The 20643-nt window shown below is 46.3% G+C and overlaps 1 protein-coding gene across 1 annotated transcript; it reads left to right on the forward strand.

Moving 5' to 3' along the window:
- The first annotated feature begins 13128 nt into the window (after positions 1-13128).
- ENDOD1 (endonuclease domain containing 1) lies at positions 13129-20643 on the forward strand. The gene is made up of 2 exons (XM_021544966.3): positions 13129-13671; positions 19401-20643. The coding sequence occupies exons 1-2, from the start codon at positions 13378-13380 to the stop codon at positions 20532-20534; spliced, it is 1428 nt and encodes a 475-aa protein (XP_021400641.2). The 5' UTR covers positions 13129-13377; the 3' UTR covers positions 20535-20643.

Here is a 20643-nt window from a genome sequence, read left to right on the forward strand (position 1 = left end):
AAGGGCTCTCTGCTGCAGCTGCGGATGAGCGCAGCCACGCTTTCCCGAGTGCTGACACCCCGCACGCAGCTCAGGAGCGAGCCCGCAGAGGTCCCGCAGGCATTGCCGAACGCGGAGCCGAGCAGCAAAGGCACCTTGCATCAGCGAGCCGTCAGGGAAAGCGCTGGGGAGAACTGGGCCTTTAGAAAGAAACCAAACATTTCAAGCAAGTTGAGCTTCACTCTGAAGTTGAACAAATAGTGACAGTAATTACTATGTCACATCCTAAGAGCTACACCTGTCAATAACCAAGTATCCAGCATTGCGTTTTCTCATCTGCAAGTGTCCATTGTCACCCTTTGAAATGGGTTTATGATTTCTTCCACCACAGACAGTTTAGACTTAAGATCAAACCTTGCAGAGAAGTCTGGCTTCAGGGAATTGGTGTTGTTGGGCTGCAGACCACAGCAGCCTGAACTAAGTGCATCATTCTGCGATGCTGGGTGTTACTCCTAGATTACAAATCTGTGGACTTTAAATCAAGAAGCACTGACTGTTATGGTAATTTGACTGTCCTGGTGCAGCAGAATGTTGTGTTTTGCTCAGTGACATGTCCTGAAGGCAGTGCCTGCTGTTCAGTTGTAATTTCCATCTGGCAGAAGGTATCAAGTCTTGATTAAAGACCTCCAGAACTGAAGGGACCTCTCCTGCTCTTGGGTTAGAGGAAAAGGAGAGTATTCCATTGCCTGTTAAAAACTAACACAATCCCTGCTCTGAGCAGATTGGAAGATTCTTCAAATAGTGAAGGAATGGCTTTGTGTCTTTGGCCAAAACTCTTCCCCAGGGAGCTTCCTTTCCCCCAGATTGTGTGTACCAATGAAGATGTGTTTTATGGTGAAGAGCTTGGTTTCCTTAGAAGACTTGAGCACTAAAGAAGGATATTGGTGAAGTGGAAATGCCTGAGCTCAGACTCCTAAAAATACAAACTCAATTTCATTGCAGAAGCACTTAACCTTCACAAGTCCACAACTTTTGGGTGTAAAGATCTCAAATCATACAGAGCTTTTCCCAATCTTGAACTTGTTTGGATTTAGTTTAGGAGTAAGAAGTTTAGCACCATATTGTCTCCAGGGCCTAACAATAATAGCTGGTTTACTTCCCAGCTCAAGTACTCAGAGATCCTTCATCCAGTAAATATTCTCAGAGCATGCCTGCACTCATCAATATCACCATCAGCTTCTCAGTTCCTCTGGGTCATATCACAGGGCTCTTTCCCAAGGACTCACCCCACACATGGAGAATTATTGCCCCACACCAGGCATGCTTTGACATTTATGGACATTCTCCTTGTGTTTTTGACTAGCCAAGCATAAGGGAAAGGATTATAGATCTACCGAAGTGCAGGGATGTAGACGGGGATACCACTCAAGTTCAGTGTAAAGGTGGCAGGTGTGAATTCCTATGTTCCTATGATTCTGCATTGAAATGTCTACAGAGAGTGTAAACAAGTAGACAGTAACAAACCCCCAGATCTTCCCCCTTCCCATGGCTGCTCCAGTCATTGCTGAGCAATTTGGCTGTGGCAACACTTAGAAAGGTATTGTGTGCTGCATGGAAAACATGAAAAGCAGAAGTCACCACTTCCCTTGATCATTTCCTCCAGTGATTAATTATTCTCACAATTTAAAACTGCACCTTATTTTTAATTTAAGTTGTCTTTGTTTCCAACCACAGGTGCCTTTTGTGCCTTTCTGTGGTAATTTTAAAAGCCTGTGTTCTCACTGGGTATTTATCCTTTATAATCTAGTCTTGCTGCTGCTTGGACTCTTCTAATCTTCTAACACCAGTTATTTGAGGGCTTTTCTTGCTCTCTATTCAATCTATCAACAATAAAAATATAAAAATTGTTTCAGCATCAGCTCCATCAATGTGAACTAGAGAGATATAATCACTTTCCTGCCACAGCTTTCTGTGTGGTTGTTTATCTGAGGATCACACTGGCCTTTTTACACACACCACTACACTGGGGGCTTGAACCCAGGTACATGTCCATGATGACTCTTGAATCCTTAGAGTTGTCATTTTATGGATTAGAAAATTCCATGTAGTCTTTGAGCTGCAACAAATAAACATACTTGCTTGTGTTACGGGCATTTGTCTTAAAAGTAAATCCTTTGCTGGTGTCACTGGCAAAGCCTCTTAGTGTCCCAAATCCTTTATGGTACCTGTACACATTCTCAATACAATTTGCTTGTGGATCACACCAGGAGACGAACATTATTTGGTTATCCCAGTGCTTTAGGATGTTGGTCTCACCAAAGCGATCCTTTGAAATCATGGCAAGACTGCAAAAGACATAGTGTCCTGAAAAAGAACAAAAACATTTCTAAAAACCCTGTGCCTGTTTGGAACCTTGTTAATGTTTTTGTAGTCTACTTCTTAGCTTGTAGTGTTATGAAGATTGTTTATATTCCTAATGGACTTTAAAAACTCCCTTTTAGCCTTGCCAGTGTAGGGATTTTTTTCCTGTTTCCTGTGTAATTTTTCTATTCTTGAAATCTTACAATGTATATTCTTTGGATTTTGGGTCCCCTTTCTTCCATCTCTAGCATTACTCTTACTTACTGATTTTCACTGGTTTTTTTCTGAATCCAGAAAGGCATTTAGTTGAAGCAATTGTAATTCCTAAGTTTTCATGTCTCCCACTGCAGGCTGTCTTCTTCCCACCCTTGAAGTACAGCAGGACGATGTGCAATCTCCTCTTTCAAAGCAGTGCTCTGAAGGTGAGCATTTTCCCCAGCAGGGCAGAGGTTCAGTGCCAGTATGGAACTCTCCCAGCTTGAATTTCCCCCTTGCCTCCCCTTTCTTGTGCGAAACCGATTTTGGCCATCTGAGGCACAGCTTGCATGGCTGATCAGCAGTAAATTGTAAATCCTGTTTCTGCTTTGGAGTGGCCACAGCACTACAGCACCATTTCCTCCCTCAGGACACCGTGTGCTTTGAAGGATTGTGCCTCCTGCTGGGAAACAGATACAGAAGGCCACAGAGGATTGTCAAGAGTGGAAACTTGGTGCAGGAATGCTCAGCATCCAAACCAGCCTTAAAAGAAGTTCGTGGGAAGTTGCTGTTTCCTTGATTGGAAAAAGAATAGAAGCTGGGCAAAGCTGTGACTCAGCCGGTGAGTCAGCAGGGGCTGCTTTCCGAGGAGGCCGTCTTGTGTTCTTCTGCTCTTCGCCACACCTTCCCTGCTGCCTGCCATGGGACCGTAAAGGCCATTTACTGCTGCTTCTCTATGCTCACAAAGTCATTCCAGCCCGTGACCTCTGCCCTGACACCTCCCACTGCACCATCTCTCCAACTTTCTGCTTCTTCGCTCCATTCCATTCCACTCCTTGGGCTGCTGGGATTTTTGAGCCTTCAGTACTCCAGTCACGGGTGCATTTAGCAGCTGCAAACTCTTGCTTTGCAGCAACAGAGACAGACTGTGACCTATTCACCACAGAGGGAAAATCCCAGGAATGAGTAGGAATTCCCTGGAAGAAAAGACAAAGGATGAGGAGCTGATCTGGATCCTCCCAATGGCAGTGATGACCTGCATCAGACACCGCAGAGCGTGGTTCCTCAGCCAGCCATTAAACGAGCCAGACCAGTGCTGCAGGTCCAACACACTGGTTTTGAATACATCTTCTGTTCTTGTGCCTTTCTCTGTCTGCTTCCCCACACGTGTGGATCCCAGTGCTTTTCCAACGTGAGGGGTGATGTCAGCCAAAAGGCACTCGGGGACATAGGGAAGGGAGGGTGCTGCAGGAAGGAGTGGCGCCCCAAGACACACACAGCTAATGCTTCCTGGACTCACAGTCTTGGATGCATGCTCAGCTCCATAGAAGCTCTCTTGTTTCTACTGAAAGGATTTTTTTGAGCTTGGACAAAGCAAATAATTTTAGCCACGCACTATTTACATCCAGGCAAGCAGCCAGGACATACCTCTGTCTATGGTTGCATCCACTGTTAAGCAAAACTGTCCTACTGTTTTATTTATTAACCAAACATTTCTAATAGCCAAGCTAATTTTATCCTTTCCTTAATGCTGTCTGACAATGACTCAGTCTGACTGGGAGGAATCTCAGTAGCATGCTGCCCAGATTTTGAAAACTGGTGTTATATGGAGGGAGGGGCTGGCTGTCTGTGTACCATAGTGGCTCTGGCTTTGAACCTACTCACTTTACCTCTCCCTTTGTGTAGGTGTGGAATAAAGAAACCAGTGAAATATTCCACAAGTGAGTTTGTTAGGCAGGGTGGAGTGGAGATGACCTTGTCTCTGTAAGAGTCAGCTGCAGCTATAACTTTTAGCAATAACAGCAGCTGGTACACATACTTCTCTGTAAGTTTTTTAAATGTTTTAACACTTTATCAATATTTTCTGTCTGAATCAGTCCTCAGTTTATGGACATCCCTCCCTTAACTCTAGGAGTACTCTCATACAACTCCAGGTAAGTGAGATATGTAGTCTAAGCAAATCTTTAGGACCCTTTATCTGTTCAGTGGAAAGTGGCAGGTTCCTCTGGGAGGTGATTCACTCACTTAATTGAGCAATTCCAGAAAATCCTGATTTCTATTTCATTAGTAATTTACAAAACAAGCAGAAGATGTGGAGTTTACAACGTAAAACTACGTAAGTAGTTATGTTCCAAAGATGAGGTTAAGTTAAATTACATCCTTCTGGATTCAAAATTTCAGTTACTGAAAGCTTCAAGATGCAGGTAAGTACTTTTTGTAAACAGGGCTCTAAGGAATAGAGAACCCAGTGTGGAAGCACAGACTCTCCTAATTTATCTCCAGTCTCCAAACCAGGAATACAAGAAAGAGTTTCTAAAAAAAGTAAAACAGGTCTTGGTCATCTTGACCAAGTTAAAACATAATTCAAGTTCCTTTCCAGCAACATCTCAGTAGTGCAGTCCTCAAATCAATTGAAAAGAAGGTCAGCCATAGGATCAATTTCTACTACCTCCAAAGATGCCACATAAATACAACATGTGCTCCTACCTAAGAGGATTCTAGCTAATATCAGGCAGCTGTGAGTTCTCTTAACCAGTGTGATAACCTTTAGTTATCCTTAGTTATCCTTTATTTACTGAACTAGCACACTGAGTAAAGGGTTCGCCCACTGATGAGGCCAATCGGGCTTTGAAATAGTTTTAATCAGCCACATTGTTTCTTTCCGATGTGGGCAGAAGTCAGTTTATTCTGATTCAGATGGAAACAAAAAGCAAGAGCTTGAAATACAATTAAATTCCCACAAGTGGGATCAACTAGGTTGTTTTTCTTTTAGTTCTTGATTGCAAATTCATGGTATTTTAGCTGCTGAGGCCTCAAGGGAGTCTTTTGCTTTTGTGGAACTATGTCAGTGCAGAGGGCTGGCACTCAGGAAGCTGTTATTTTCTTCCTAGCACTGCCACGAGCCAGGGGACCTTGATAAAGTCACCCCTTCTCCCCAAGTCTTGTGCATTTCTCTTTTTATAAAACCACAAATAATGGACCAAGTTGCTCTGCAACTTGTAGATTTAATGTCCCATTTAAGAGCAGGCTCTGAAATTCAGTTTTCCATATTACAAATTTTCTAAATTTGGATGGTGCTGATAACATTTAGTTTTGCCATCAGAACCATCACCTCTCTTTGAGCAAGACTTGTGAACTGGGTCCTGTTGTGGAACTCAAACTAAGGATAAAGCAGGTTTCTCTTACAAGAGCAGTAACCCTGACTGAAACCACTTATGGATGACACCAGCCTGGCAAAATTTGTTCCTTTCCTGGGTTTTAATATCTGTTTTGTGATTTCTGCAAGAAGACAGGAGGGGTTCAGTTGAAGTTCAAGTGGTTAATACTGGTAAGGAGTATAAAAACACAATTAGCAGAATTGGTTGGTTCAGGATTTCTGGTGGCCAGTTCCTTCAGCTGAACATGGAGCTCTACTGTGGGTGTAAGCAGGAAGCCTTTTGAACAGGGCATTGCATGCTCCCCTGAAGACCTGGGGCACACCAAGAAGGTGCGTGTGCTGCAAACGCCTCTGCAGACTTGCCTTGTGCAAGACACTGCCTGTTTCTGTATCATTGCTATTGAGGATTAATAATTGCATCCAAGCTTTGCATTTCCCTCCCTTTTCTTGTTCTCCTTGTCCAATTGCCTGTCATGAGCATGGTGAAAGCAGCCACATCTCTGTCCCTGCAAAAACATGCACATTGAGCAGCTTGATCTCATTGCTCCTATACAGTACTATCTTACTGTGTCCATAATAACTTGGCTCTGCTATCCTTGGAGATAAAAATTTGAGGAATATAGGGAGGAGACCTGGTCCTGTGCAAGGTGCTGCATGCCACTGGTGGGGAGTCCCACCCAGCAGAGCACAGTAGTTCGTGAGCGGCTGTGGAGGGAAGACCAATAGAGCTGGTGCCTGTGGGGGTAGGGCTTGCATTGGAATGTTTGGCGTGTGATGAATGTGCCTCACTATTTACATCTCTCCCCCCTTCAAGTTTTCGTTGTGCTGGAGCCTGCCTGCTCCAGCAACTCCAGCTCCTGCGGTGTTTACCAGCTGTGAGCTTGGTAGTCTGTGCTTGGTCAGGAACACACGGAGTGGTTATACAGGCTGGGAGATTGGAAGGTTGTGGCACTCTCAAGTGAGTTCTGGTTCCTTTGGCTGCTGCACAGAGGGGATTGAGAGCACCATGTCCTGGCACAGGCATGGGGGCTGCTGCTCAGAGGGACTGTAAGCAGAGTGGTCCAGGCTGGACTGTGAGACTCTTGCTCTTGTACCTTCACTACAGAACTAAAGGGCAGAAGGTGATTCTCCTTCTGACAATCTGTGCAAAGTTCAGTGGTAAGCAGCTCAGGGCAGCAGAACAGTGACTCCTGTCACTGGTTCTTACAGGGGTGAGACACTTGAGACCAAACCTCTTCTGCATCCTGACGGAGATAAGATACAAACCTCAATTTCCTAGATGCTGAACTGAACTTGAGAGAGAGAGAGACGACAAAGTTACCTTTCCTCAGGGGCTTTGGTTTTGCATTTATAATTTAACCTGCAATTCCAACAGACACCTGTTTGTTTAGAGCTTTAATTTGAGGCCAGTGCTTCCTTCCACCCTGCTGTCAGTGTGACTAAAAGCACTGCTGCTTTTTTATTTTAGAGGAAATACCTTGTCCTGGCTGTCATCACTGATGCTATTCTGTAAACTCTAAGGGTAGAATCTGAACCTTACACTCATGGTAGTGGCAGGATCCTGGGACTGGTGATTGTGTTTTTCATATCTGAATTTTCCCCCTAGGCAGTACTGGTGCAGAAGCAACGTATGTGGAAAATATGATATTACGTTTATGCCTAGAGCAGTTGTAGTATGTATTTCAGTAGCAAGCCAAGACCTGAAATGAGAATGGAGAAAGAGCTGTTCACTCTTCTCTCACACAGCCAATGCACTTAATTTTTCATTAATTAAGTTTCTGTGGTGGCAGAAGTACATTAGATCCTTCCCTGAGGTTTGTCCGACCAGCTGTGGACATTCTGGGTTCACTTTAAAGCTGGTGCAGAGACAAGGCACATCTGAGGGATGCCACCTCGTCCTCGCCTGGCCGTGTAGCATGATGCAAGTCAGAGCCTTGTGTTACCTGCCTCTCTGGCTGTTGGCATGACTGGGGCTCCACAGGGGCATCTCCACTGCCAATCTGAGTGCCATAGAAGGTGCTGGAGCTGGGCAGCAGCTGGAACCTCATATCCATCTATCAGGTTTGGCCAAACCTTTAATGCAGAACGTCTCACTCCTCCTACTCCTTGGTTCCAAAACACAGTGGTGTTTCTGGAGACAGGCAGTCCTGGGTGTGGCTGCTACCTTGCTTCTTGATTAGAGGTTCTGCATCCTGCCAGACGGTTTAGCTTTCTCAAGGATTATGGCTTTCTCCTTCTCTCTTCTGAAGATGATGCAAGCCTGACAAGCCTGTACCTCTAATTTTCTTCCCACTCACCAGTCTTTTGTCAATGCCGACTGTCAGGAGCTGTCTCATGCCTTGTTTTGGGCAGCATGTAGCAGTCAGCATTGACTGAATTACACTGCACTTTTGAAAACATAAAATAAAACAAACAGTAAAAAAATCAATATTAATACCTAGAATAAAAGCATGTAAGTGGATAACTTCCCTGTTCAAAATAGATTTAAAGTGTGGAAGAACTGTTGCGGATCTGATTAACTGACAATCTGTAAAACAAAGGCCATTACAATTGAAACATAAACTTTTTTTTTTAGTTGTTATCATGTTAAGAAGCACCTTCTAATTTAAAGAATGGAGGTACTGGAGCTTTCAGCACATCTCTAAATAGCTCATTTTGACAGATAATCATTTGCAATATTAAAAACATTGCCTTATACTGCTAATCTACATCCATTCTGCTTTTGCTGTCTAGCATGGGATTGTCATTGTGCTTCTTTTAAAGAGTTTGAAGATTAACAGAGATTTTTTTTGAGTGTGAAGACTATGATAAAATGCCAAAGGAAGTACCCTTTGGATTTTATTAATTTTATTCAGTATTTATGCAATGCATTTATACTTCATGGTGTATGGTTCATTTATACTTGAAAAGGTGGCTGTCTGAATTTCACTGTGCAAGTTTTTGTACAAAATGAGAACATGTCTCTGTCCTAATGGTGTTACAATCCACAGAGCAATGGGGGTGCTTCACTCTTCCCAGTTGCCACCCTTTTCCTCTGATTGTACACCATGGACAACCTCCTCTATAATGTTTTGTTTAAAACTCCATGTTCTTTTTCTCTTCTGAATTCAGCTGCGACACCACTCCAGGGCATCCCCTGTCTGCTGTGGGTGGACACTGAGTCTGGACAGGAGAAAATGCAAGTAAAGAAGCAGAGGAGCCAGATAGCATCCCTGGCAATCTCACAGGCCACCCTTGATAGTGAGCATCATGGCAGAGTTGAGCAACAAAGCAGCACTGCCGGTGGGGGGCCATTCCTCACCAGAGCACTGTGGTGAAGGTGTGAAGACAAAAGGCAGTGGAGATTGGTATTAAGACCTCATTTTAGGTGGGAATCAAAATCCCAAAAATGTGTTTTTAAGCTCTACCCTAAAGAATTTGTTGTCCTTGTGCCCACCCTCTCCCCTTGCCCTTGAATCTTTTAGTTACAATTGGAAAATTGTTTCACTCTCGCTTTTCCCTGTGGCTCAGCTCTGGGCTCCCTTCCCAGAGCAAGTTTTTAAACTAATTTTAAAAAGAGACTGTTTCCCCATGAGACAGTGAGGAGGCAGATGTGCTGTCTGACATGCCATGGCATGTCTGCTGGCACTCTTGTGCTCCCAGTCTGAGCTTGGTATGCCTCCTGAAACAAATGGTGCCTCTCTCATGAGACTGCTTGCCCTTGGAGACACTGTCTTCCTTTTCTTCTCAGGAGGAAGAGACAGTCACATACAACACTTGAGTCTCACAGAGGCCGTGATAGGAGACTGGAGATCCAGCCTGGAAAAATATTTGAAGTCAAGAATGTTTTGAAAGGCTAGAGTAGAGGGGTCAAGCATGTGAGGGGATAAATTTTCTATTTGTAGCAAATCCAGTGTCAGTCGTGTGAACAGAGACAGGACTGGAGAAGCAGTGTGGGAAAGCAGACAGACAAGCCTGGCAGCTTCTAATGGCTAGAGAGTGTGGATGCTGACATGCTTTTCAGATTTGTTGTGAAGGGAAGTATTCTTCCTTTTCAGACATTGTTCTTGATGCTTGTTCTTGGTCCTCCTCTTGACCCTTGGGGAACAGGAAGACTGCACATCTATGTCAGGTCAATGAAGATGGATGTGAACCTTTCCTTTTCCTTTCTCCCTATTCCTCCTCATATTTTCTTCTCATTTTCTTATCACAAGAGACTTTCCTCAGATTTCTCTCATCATCTCACTTGACCTGTCACAACCTGGCTCTGGGCTTCCTCACGCCTATTTCCATTTGTTTTCCTTCTTCACCTTTTCTTAGCACCCTAGATTTTCAGGAATGCAGATCCTCCTCAACTCTAATTTTTACCCAATATCTTCCTTTTCCTGATGGTTAATACCATTTTCTGGATCCTTACCTCTTTTCTTCCCTTCCTTCTCTCCAGCCTCTCTTAATTTTCCCCAACACACTTTATCTCTGTCATGCCTTGCAATCTCTGTGTCTATACAGTTTGTTGTCTACAGCCTCTCTTGTGTCTCACAACCTCTGCCTGCCACTGAGTGATCAGCTTCCTCATGAGAGGAAGAGGAGGGGCAGGCACTGATCTCTTCTCTGTGGTGACCAGTGACAGGAATGGCCTGAAGTGTCAGGGGAGGTTTAGGTTGGATATCAGGAAAAGGTTCTTCACCCAGAGGGTGGCTGGGCACTGAACAGGCTCCCCAGGGCAGTGGTCACAGCACCAGCCTGTCTGAGATCAAGAAGCATTTGGACAATTTGGGCACATAGTGTGACTCTTGGGGTGTCCTGTGCAGGGCCAGGAGTTGGACTTGATGATCCTGTGTGTACCCTCCAAATTGGGATATTCTGCGATTCTATGATCACATTTCTTATGTGTCCCTTTGGCCACATCACTCTGCATTGTCCCTGGCTTCCCTCTGCTCCACCACATGAAACATCAGGCTCTCACCCACACTGCTGACACTGCTCAGCTTATTGCACTGTCACTCCTTGGTGGGTTTGGAGAAGGCAGCCCTGGGTGCCAGGGCCACACTGCTGCCACAGTTCATGCTGACACCACCAGCTCCCTCTGCCCATTGCCAACCCAATGTGTATTTTGCCAAAGCTCTTCTGCTCACATCAACAGCCTTAGGGCTTTTTGAATCTGACCTTAATACTCCTTTTGGCATCAGCTCCTGCAGGCATTGCTCGCTCACAGCCTATAGGGATGACTCCCTGTGATGCCTATAAAAGCATCTGATAGCAGATAAGCTACTGCAGCACTGGGTCATCAAAACCTCTGGCCAACTCCATCTCACTGTGTTTGAGTCCTCTGTCTGTGGTTCCTTGGCTGAGACTGTAACCTTCCTAGGGCAGGGCAATCTTTATCTTTTCAGCATGGTGAGTGCCACAGCATGATGGCACAAGTCCCTTTAGTAGTAGTGATGTTAGCAAGAGAAAAAAATACACAGCTCTGTGTTCAAGGATCACAACAGCTATCTTAAATTAGATAGAAACTGGACAGGCGCCTCGTTTGGACAGAAAATTGAACGGGGAGTGGAGGAGTGGAACTCCATGCTGGCTTCCAGCAGATGCTCCTCATGGGAGGTGAGAACCTGAAGGTCCTGCTCTTCAGGATAAGTCATGTTTATCTGTTTGCTGGTAAATGAACAGCTGAATTGGTAGACAGACCCCAGCCTCATACCTTGAAAGGAAAGAACTCCTCAGAGTTTCCCAAAAGCCCATAAAAGCTCTTGAGGGTCAGAAGAGAGCTTGGGTTTGTACATCTGATGAGACAGAGTTGCCGTTTTGAGGCAGGAGGTTGATTCACAGGTCTAGGACAGAGGCAGGATTTCCACCGGTTTCCTGGCAGAAATCACTGATCTGTTCAGTGTGCTGTGCCTGCTGTCATGCACATCTTGAGACACCTCATGCTGGATTTTCATTGGATTGGGACCATGCCCATCCTGAGGTAATGCATGTCAGCCTTGAAGTGGGGTGTTTAAATTTATTGTCTGACCTAGCTTTGCCTGCTAGTAGGGCTTACCATCCTTATGAAAATATTTTTTCTGCTGTCCAGGTAATTGCAAGTCTGGAATCAGAAAAGCATCTAACAGCAAAGGTTCAGCTTCAGTTCTTGATTTTCCAGGAGCCTTTATACATTCAGGAAAATGAAATTTTATTTCTGTGCTTTCCTTTCCAACACCTTTCCTGAACATGACTAACTCTTTCTGGCAGGGCTGGGTGACCAGTCATCTGCCTGGACCAAACCCAGGCCCACTTACTACATTTCCTGTTGTTCCCCAGCCTGTCCAGCCTGCCTCTGTCTCCCCTAGCTGATATCACCACACCAAAAGGTGTCGACGTATTTCCTTGTCTTGATACTTCCAGAAGTCATCCCTGAGTAGAGGAATGATAGTCATACAGTGAAGTCTATTTTTAGCCTTTCACGGACTCCTTCTCTGACATTCAGCAGGCTCACCACCATTAACCACTCACCATTCCACTTCATAATTTTCAGTGTGGACATAATCCTACCTTGTCTGCAAAGTACATGTGGAATGGTAGCACGTGGGAGGTTTTTTGCTTGGAAATTGTATTATAAAAGGGATTTGTGCCTTATTGACATCTAGGATTTTTTTAAATTGTTGGCAACACAGCTGATCACATCTCACTTCTTGGGTGGGAAAATGCTACCTTTTCTTGACTCCAAGGTCCTGCTCTGTGATCTCCTTTCCATCTCCACTGTTTAGAAAACATTAATTTTTCCCAGTCACTGAAGGAATACTGCTTTTACCCAGCAGTAGCCAAGGTACCATAGGCAGCTGTTTCTTGGGTGGATGGTTACTCTGCTGAACATAAACTTGGAGGAGCAGCTTAATTTCCTTTTTTTGCCAGTTCCATAGGTTTGGTCAAAATGTTCTGTGGTGGATGCTGATTAGGGATATGTGGTCTGAGGGTCTTCATCCTTCTGTGTGTTGTTAATCTCTTCTGAGAGAGGGTCTCCCGAGATGAGGTGATGCTGGAGGGTTTTGAGTTCCCAATACCGCACCAGGAGATACGGCAGGTGAATGCCTTTCCCAAGCATCTAAGCAGCATGTGGCTGGCAGCAATAGTGATGACAGACACCCCAAAAGGGGACAAAAAGGACTCCCAGAAGCTCCAATATTGCCACCTCTCTTCTTTCTCTCCCTCTCCTTTGGCCAGGCTCACAGCTGGAGAGGACAGCTAATACCTTCTTTGGGGTGGTGGAATCTGACTTTGCAGCATCCCCTCTGACAGCCTTAGGAGCATTTCTGGCTGTGTCAGCCAAAATTCCTGCCGGGGACTGCTGCAATGCAGCACACCACACCCCCGCCGGCGCTGAGCCCCAGCCTGGACGGTCGGTGCTGCTCATCTCCAGCGCTGCGGCTGCCACGGGCGCCCCTCCTCCTGTTGGCCGATGATTCCAGGTTGCCTGGCATCCCCTCCTGCGGGCGGCCGTGCCCGCGCCGTGTGTCACAGCGGCCCCGCTCGCTCGCGTTCGGCTCCCGGCGCGCTGCCCGCGGAGCGCGCCGCTCCCGGCCTCCGGTTTCGGATTTCATCCCTCGCACGCTGCACCCGAGCTCCAGACGCTCTCCGGCTTCGCTGCTGCATGGACTCTGAGCGCAGGTCCTTTGCCGTACCCAGCGGAGGCAGACGGGGCTTCCCTCGGCTCCAGGGAGTGGACCATGAAGACGTCAATTGTATTCTTGCTTTGCATCTCCGTTTTCCCAGGCTTTTCCCAGGGCAGAGTTGTTAGAGAGGATGAAACTGGTTTTGCCGAGTGTAACGTGTTCTTCTCTGGACAAGTCCCACCCGAAGGATTTACGGAGCCGTTCCATGCGAAAATCTGTCAGCAGTACAACAAAGAGCCACGCTTTGCAACCCTCTACAGCACTAAGGACAAAATCCCTCTTTATTCAGCTTTTAAGTTTACAAAGCCAGCTCAAAGTGAGGAGGAGAACTGGCTGGTTGAACCGCAGGTAAGGCAGCTTTTCCTTTGCTGAATAGCAACTCTTCCTGGAGAACATTTCCTCTGGGAAATGAAAGCTGGGGCTAGAATTTTGCAGAGGAGGCAGGAACTCTTCTTGTTGAACTTCTGTTGGTATGAATATAGCATGAGCAAAACTTATTTTTGTGCTTGGAAACGGGCAAACAAATACTTTCTTGTCCCAGGGAGCTTATAATGAAAACTGAGAGGCTGCTGCATGAAAGTGCAGTGCCAAGGGAGAGGAAAGCCCTCTCTGACACCAGTGATGTGTTTGTCCTGCCCAGCCAGCTTTCGTGGGCAGGGAGCGCTGCTGGTGGGTTAAACATCGCAGTGTCAAGTTCAGGTTTGTTCTGTTGCCAGTATGCTCACAGTGTTGATAGGGGTTCTTTAGCTTCACTGAGCAGAGATAAAGCATCCATTTGTGGTTCACCAAGTTGATGCTGCAGCTTTTCAGTGAGTCCCAGTGTTGCAGACTGAGGTAGGAAAATCAGTTGCTGTGTTGTGGGGCATGCAGGTTTCAGTCAGGTCAGAAGTATACAGTATAAAATGAATCTTGCCAGAGCCTCAGTGGTTTTTGTTTCTCCTGCCACTTGGCGTGTTTAACCAAGGCCTTCAGGCTGTTCAATTTAAAGGAAATCCTTTAAAAACTGATGGTGCCCTAAGAGAACTTTAGCTCTCCTATTTCCCCTCCCATTTCTTAGATTTTTCAGCAGTGATAATGACAAATATTGTAGCAAACATCAGGCTACCCCATCTGTTGAGCTCAGGAGAGATTATGAGTGTGTACAGGTACTTTATTAGGGCAGGAATGGCTGCAGTGTCAGAGCAGTGTGTTAGAAGTGTGGCCCTCAGCTACTGGATGTTGCCACAATCCTGCGGTGGCTCATTCCTCTGCCAGGAGAATGCTGTGCTTATTTTTCTCATGTGTAGTGATGAGACACTAAGGCCACAGGCATTGAAGACAGGAGATATTAAATGGTTATCTTAGCCTGGACTGTCTTCTGGCTGTCTGGGCTGGGTCTTGAGTTGCAGGAGTTTCTAAGAGCCTTTTTATCTGAGCTCCTTCCAATTCGCAGGCAAGCTGTGGGATCTTGCCCTTTGTTAAAACAGAGGAAACTTTTTGCAGACTCTGTCGTTACTGAGTTGTGGCAGGGTGGCAAATTTTTAAAGAGCAAAGGGGACTGTCTGGCAAGAATCTTTGGTCAGTGCCATGGAGGCAGCAAGGTAAAGCAGCAGAGATGAAATCCTTTCCCATTTGCCTTGGCTAGTGACACCCATCACCTTTAGCTCCCATATCTTTTCCTGCTTCTTGCGGTCCAGCTCTCCCACCCTATCTAGGTAGGCTCGGGAGCTGTTCCTGCCATGGAGCAGTGGGCAGCCCCCCCACTCCCCTGCCCAGTAACTTTGGTTCCCCTGGACCTCCCTTGAGCTGGTGTCTCTGCCCTTCCTGCCCCATCCCTTTTGACACTCGTCTTAGTTCCTGCCAGCACTCCAGAGTCCCAAACCTTGTGTGTCCTGCCACCAAGACCTTCTGCAGCCTCAGAAATAGTAGGGCAGGTGCTACCTTTATTTGATCTGGCTTCTCCAGAGCAGCCTCACAGGTTGACAATAATGGGTCTACTGAGACCCCACTATAATAATAATGAGACCCCCACTAATGGGTCTTCTTCATCCACTAGTGAAATGCAGATGTCTTAGAGGCAGGAGTCAGCAACTCTGCAGCTCCCTGGAGGAACCTCTGACTGAGACAGAAAAGTACTAGGACAAAAAAAAAAAAAAAAAAAAAAAAAAAAAAAAAAAAAAAAAAAAAAAAAAAATCTGCAGAAGAATATGTAAGGGGAAGAAATCAAGAATATGAAAAATTCCTATAACTCAAGAAATGAGTGCATACAGCCCTCTCAGATACTGCCACTTGGAGGAGAGAGTGGTGGGGAAGAGCTTTCACACCCTCTATGTGTGTTCTACCAAGGCTCTTCAGATGGCTGCTGAAGGGAACCCTTAGCAACACCTGCTCTGCAGCATAGCCCAGTGAGCTCATATCACCAATTTTCTGGGTAATTTGCTTGCCAAGATAGGGATAGCTAGGTATGAGCTGGCTCAGCTGCACAGTGGCATGTACTTGCACATGGAGATGCAGACACACAGCAAAGGGAAAGAAATCATTATAGAAACACTCTCAGCACTCCAGTGAGGGCCTCAAGGTTGTCATATGCTTTTTTTTTTGTTATAATGATGTAAGTGGTGAGGGCACCATCTCACTCCCTCCTCAGGAATGTCTGCCTGAGAAACAAATGCCAAATGTAGCACAGAGGCAGTAATTGGGTGAGGAGTGTGAGGAATGTCAGTGCCACCCACTGCAGATTGGCAGCTGGAAACAATGAATTAATTCAGCAATTAGTGAAAAATTAGAGAGCAGGAAGGGTAGGCTGATGAGCAGGGTACTGATGGGACTCCCGCAGGCGCAGGTCTGAAAACCTGCTCTGCCACAGATTTCCTAGGGGTTGAGAGCAAGTCACTCAGGTGTCTTTTACCTCATTCCATTTTGATTGTCCAAAAATCTCTGTGCTTGATTTTTTCTGTAGCTTAGAGAGAGATGGAAAACTCTGGAGTTGCTTTTTCCATCCTAATTTATGAGGGGCTAGATGAATTGCCTGTGTTTTCATTTGGTTAATAGCTACCACCAGGCAGACAACCAAGATGGGATTCTTGCCCAGCTATAATGCAGCTACCTCTGAGCTGCTCTTGCAATGTCTCTTGGTAGAGAGCCAAGAGAGCAGGCACTTCTAGAGCCACTCGTGAATGTCCTACTGCAGAAACTTCAGTGGTGTGCCTCTTCCCTGAGGTATGAATCCCAACTAAGGTTGGATCACACATTTCCACTTCAGTCAAAGGTGTAAGGGTGCCTGAGGAAGTAGTGGTGGGAGAGGGAAGCTGAAGTTCAGGGATCCTACATGCCAGGGTGGGGAAGGTGGGGGGTGGCAGAGTCCTGCCTTGTTAAATGACCAAACTCAGTGGAAGCTCCCTGCCCTAATAACTCTGTGTTGCCATACTTCTAATCCCTCTCTGCCTCTGTCCCTTCTGTCAAACTGCACCCTCCACTTAATGGCACACATCCATATTGTTATACGCTAACATCCATACAGGCTGCAGGCACATAAGTTATTTTTAAACCTCCATTCTATGATAAAGAGTTTACCTGTCTGCTTGGATTTTGCCCTGAGCTCTTCCAGGTTATTTGGACAGGTGGCTTCATGGGTGGCCCCATGAACACAGATATGTTTTGGGATGACACAAGCCAGAAGGTTTTCGAAGCAGGGAGGAAAGGTATCTTGCAATGCAGATCAGATGTAGTGCTGAGATGGCCTGCCTTTGGGATTGAGCTGGAGGAGGCATGAAAACCTCAGCTACACATTAGTTATGACAAACCATAATAGGAGTTATTATAAGCATAATTAGGTGATGTCAGAGCCTGACACATGAGCAGCAGACTGCTTCATTTTTATCATATTCGTTTTTAATTGCACCCAAACAATCTTGATGGAATGTGCAAAGGCCCCTGCAACTGGGCAGGTAACCAGGAACGTATTTACTTGATTGGATCCTCAAGGATTTCCTGCAGGAGCTCACAGGGAGAGAGAAATTTAGTTTGTTCTGCTTTGTGTAATTTGGTAATTTCTGCCAGGAGACAGAGCTGATCCATCTTAGGTTTATGTGTCCCTGTAGATTGACAGCCACTCACCATGGGAGTGAGATGGGGTGAGTGTCTCTGGGAGGGTGGAAAACTCCAAAAGGCCATAGCACTGAGGACAGTTCCTGGGCACAGCCTCACATCTATGCCCAATCCCCCTCACCTCTTGCATGCTATTAAACACACTGGGCACATCCCTTGTCCCATGGCACACCATCATCCCATCAGAAGGGGAGAATGGCAAGGAAAGGGGGGCAGGAAGAGACGGTGATTTTGTGGAATGCAAAATGTCTGGCCTCAGCCAAATGCAGTCTGTTGTTTGGGGTGACTGAACTAGAGGAGCAGCATAAGGCAGTAAAAATGCAGAATAAGTCTTTTCAAGCAGTGCATTTAGAAAAAGCTGTGACCTGTGCATCAGCACATGGGACTCACTATGATCCTCCCAGTCCTGAAGCAATAAGCACCAGATGCTTCAAATAAAAGAGCAAGAGGTGGGGTAATGCAGCCCTCTGCAATGTCCAGGCTTGGCACTGGGGCCAAGCTTGGCGCAGAGGGAGCCTTGTGCCTTGACTGCAGGGGTTTGGCTGATGCAGCAATCAGCCAGAGCTCAGCTCCCCAGTCAGGGTGATGGACAGTTGCTGACACTGGCCCTTTCACCCTGACTCTCAGCACAGGCTTGTGCAGAACTGTGAGGAGGTGATGTGCCACTAAGAGGATGCAAACTCTGTGTAAGGTTGCAAGGTCATAACTGGGTATCTGTCCAAGTGTCCTGCAGGGTGGGCAAGAGACAAGGATGGATGACCTGGCAATGATTCAGTAGACTGTGACCTGTCTGCCATAGATGTCTCCAAAGTGCATATTATATAGTGCAGTAAACAATTTATGGGCCAGGGGCAAAGGCAGAAGGTTTAATTGGGCCAGCACAGTGCGGGGACCTGAGGGCCACAGCCTCTGAAACAGAGACTACAGAAGGCAGTGACTGCCAGAGATCTTCTGCTGCCCCTGAACTTCTACCAACATGTTCACCCTCTAATTTGAGGAACAAAATGACAATTTGGCACAGCCCTCTGGAGCAGCTGCAGGCAGTGTCAATAGGAATGACTATGGATCAGACAGAGCTGTGGCCACCTGAGAAAGACCTGAACACACCCTGCCATTTAGTGCTTCTCCTCCCACTGCTCCTCACTGCCGCCGCCTGCCCCTTTCCCTCACGCGTGGCTCCAGGACAAATCCCCACGGCAGTAATTGCTACCTCTGGCTCCACTGCATGGGAACCACAAGCAGGCAGCACAGATTCCATCGAGGACCTTTGGTGATGGCACCCTCACCCATGTTATGCCAGGAGCTGTGTGGTCATTAAGGATGAGGTTCAGACTGTTAATGACACAAGGATCAGGTTGCTGATGACCAGCCCTGCAACAGCCCTAGGAGCTCACTGCTGTGACTCCTGTTCAAGGTGGGGCAGTTCAGGTCACCTGACATGATGTCTGGCTTCATTCTTGCTTCTTACACAATAGGTGGTGAGAGGTAAATGCCTTCTCTAGACATCTTATACGCCATGGCTTGTTTGGTCTTTTTTCTTTGCCCATGACTTGTATTTGATAGCTCAGACGGGCTTAAGGTGCCATGGTTAAGTTCTTAAATGAACTGCAGGTACCACCACAGTAGAAGATGAAAACATGACCTTAAATCTAGCCATCTATTAGTCTTAAAATCTCTTCTAGGACAAATTACAAGTCAGAGGCTTGGTATATGGTGCCTGGTGAGATTTTGAAGTCTGTACTGTGCTGTGTACCAGACTGGAGAACTGCAAATATCCTTTGGAGCCTAAACCAATGTGTTTGGCAGAGAAGCTAAGTAGAGAATACACTCCTCTGAAGCACTTCAAGGAAAGTAATGAGAGGGTGCAGGATATAATCCAAGGCACGGCGTGTACTAGCAGTCCTAATGTTAAGTATATGTCAGGGCTCATTTTACACATTGTTTTCTAGGAAGGTGAATTGCATGCAGTAACATTCTCTCTGCTCTTTCAGATAGATGATCCAGAAAATGACTTGCATGAAATGGTGCGTGAAGCTGATATTGGTGGCACTGTGGCTAACCTTGGTTTAAATCAAGCCCTGACCTCAGACTACGTGGGCTCTGGCTACGAGAGAGGCCTTCTCAATCCCAGTTTTCTTAATGAGGAGGATTTCCAGGTGGCCACTTACACACTCACAAATGCTGTCCCTTTGAGGCCAGCTCTGAGCAAAAGCTGGCACAGAGACATTGGGAAGGTAGTGGAGCAAGCTCTGATCCCTCACTGTTCCAAGATGGATCATCTATATCTCCTTGCAGGTGCAATTCCTTCCAGTGTCCAAGTTAAAGGCAAGGTGTCCGTGCCAGAGAGCCTCTGGCTGGCAGCCTGCTGTGATGCTCCAGAGGGATGGTCCCTGGGACTAGTGAAAAAAATCAGTGATGAGAACAGCTTGGCAGACCTCACGGTGAGAGAGCTGGAGAAGCAGCTTCTACCAGGAGTTCATTTGTTCAAAGGCAACTGTGGGAAAGACAAACAAAGCCAGAAGAAAAGAGAAGCAGTATTGCAAGCTGTCAGTCAGATCCGCTCTGGAGAGCAAGTGGGAACAAGTAACAACCCGGAGACCAAAGAGGGTAGCTGGGTGAGAAAAGTGGCTGGCATCATTGCTACCCCTTTCATCAAACTTCTGGAACTCCTCATCTACATCAGTGTGGAACTGGTGAAATTTGTGTTTTATTTTCTGTGGCTTGTTGTAAAGAGAGTTGTTGGTACAATTCTGGATGGAGTCTACAGCCTGTGGAAAGGGCTGGTGTCCTACCTGAAAGCCGTCAGCATGGTGCTCATCAGCATCCCCTATGATGTTGGGAGGGTCATTGTCAACATCTTCCTGGGCTTCCTGCAGATTGTTCGAGATGTGCTGTCCCTCACCTACAGCATCCTGAGCATCCCCGTGGCGTTTGTCCTTCACCTTGCTGCTTTCCCTTACCACACCATCTGTGCCATTCCCTCTGTCCTTAAAGACATGGCCACTGGGATCAGGGGCACCTTCTCGCTGTTCGTTGGTGCCACAGCCACGGTTCTGCGGGAGTTTTGTTACCTAGCTGGTCACATCGTCAAACGGTTTGTCCCTAAAGGCTCCTCTGATGACTGATAGGAACAGAAGCCAAGGCTGCAAATACATGGAATAAAGGAGGAGTGAGGCAATGCTTTAAGATACGTGGCCAAATGCTGTCAATTTCATTCTGGTATTTATTGTAGTG

Source organism: Lonchura striata, chromosome 2, assembly GCF_046129695.1.
Source record: "Lonchura striata isolate bLonStr1 chromosome 2, bLonStr1.mat, whole genome shotgun sequence".
In the NCBI taxonomy this organism is placed as follows: domain Eukaryota; kingdom Metazoa; phylum Chordata; class Aves; order Passeriformes; family Estrildidae; genus Lonchura; species Lonchura striata.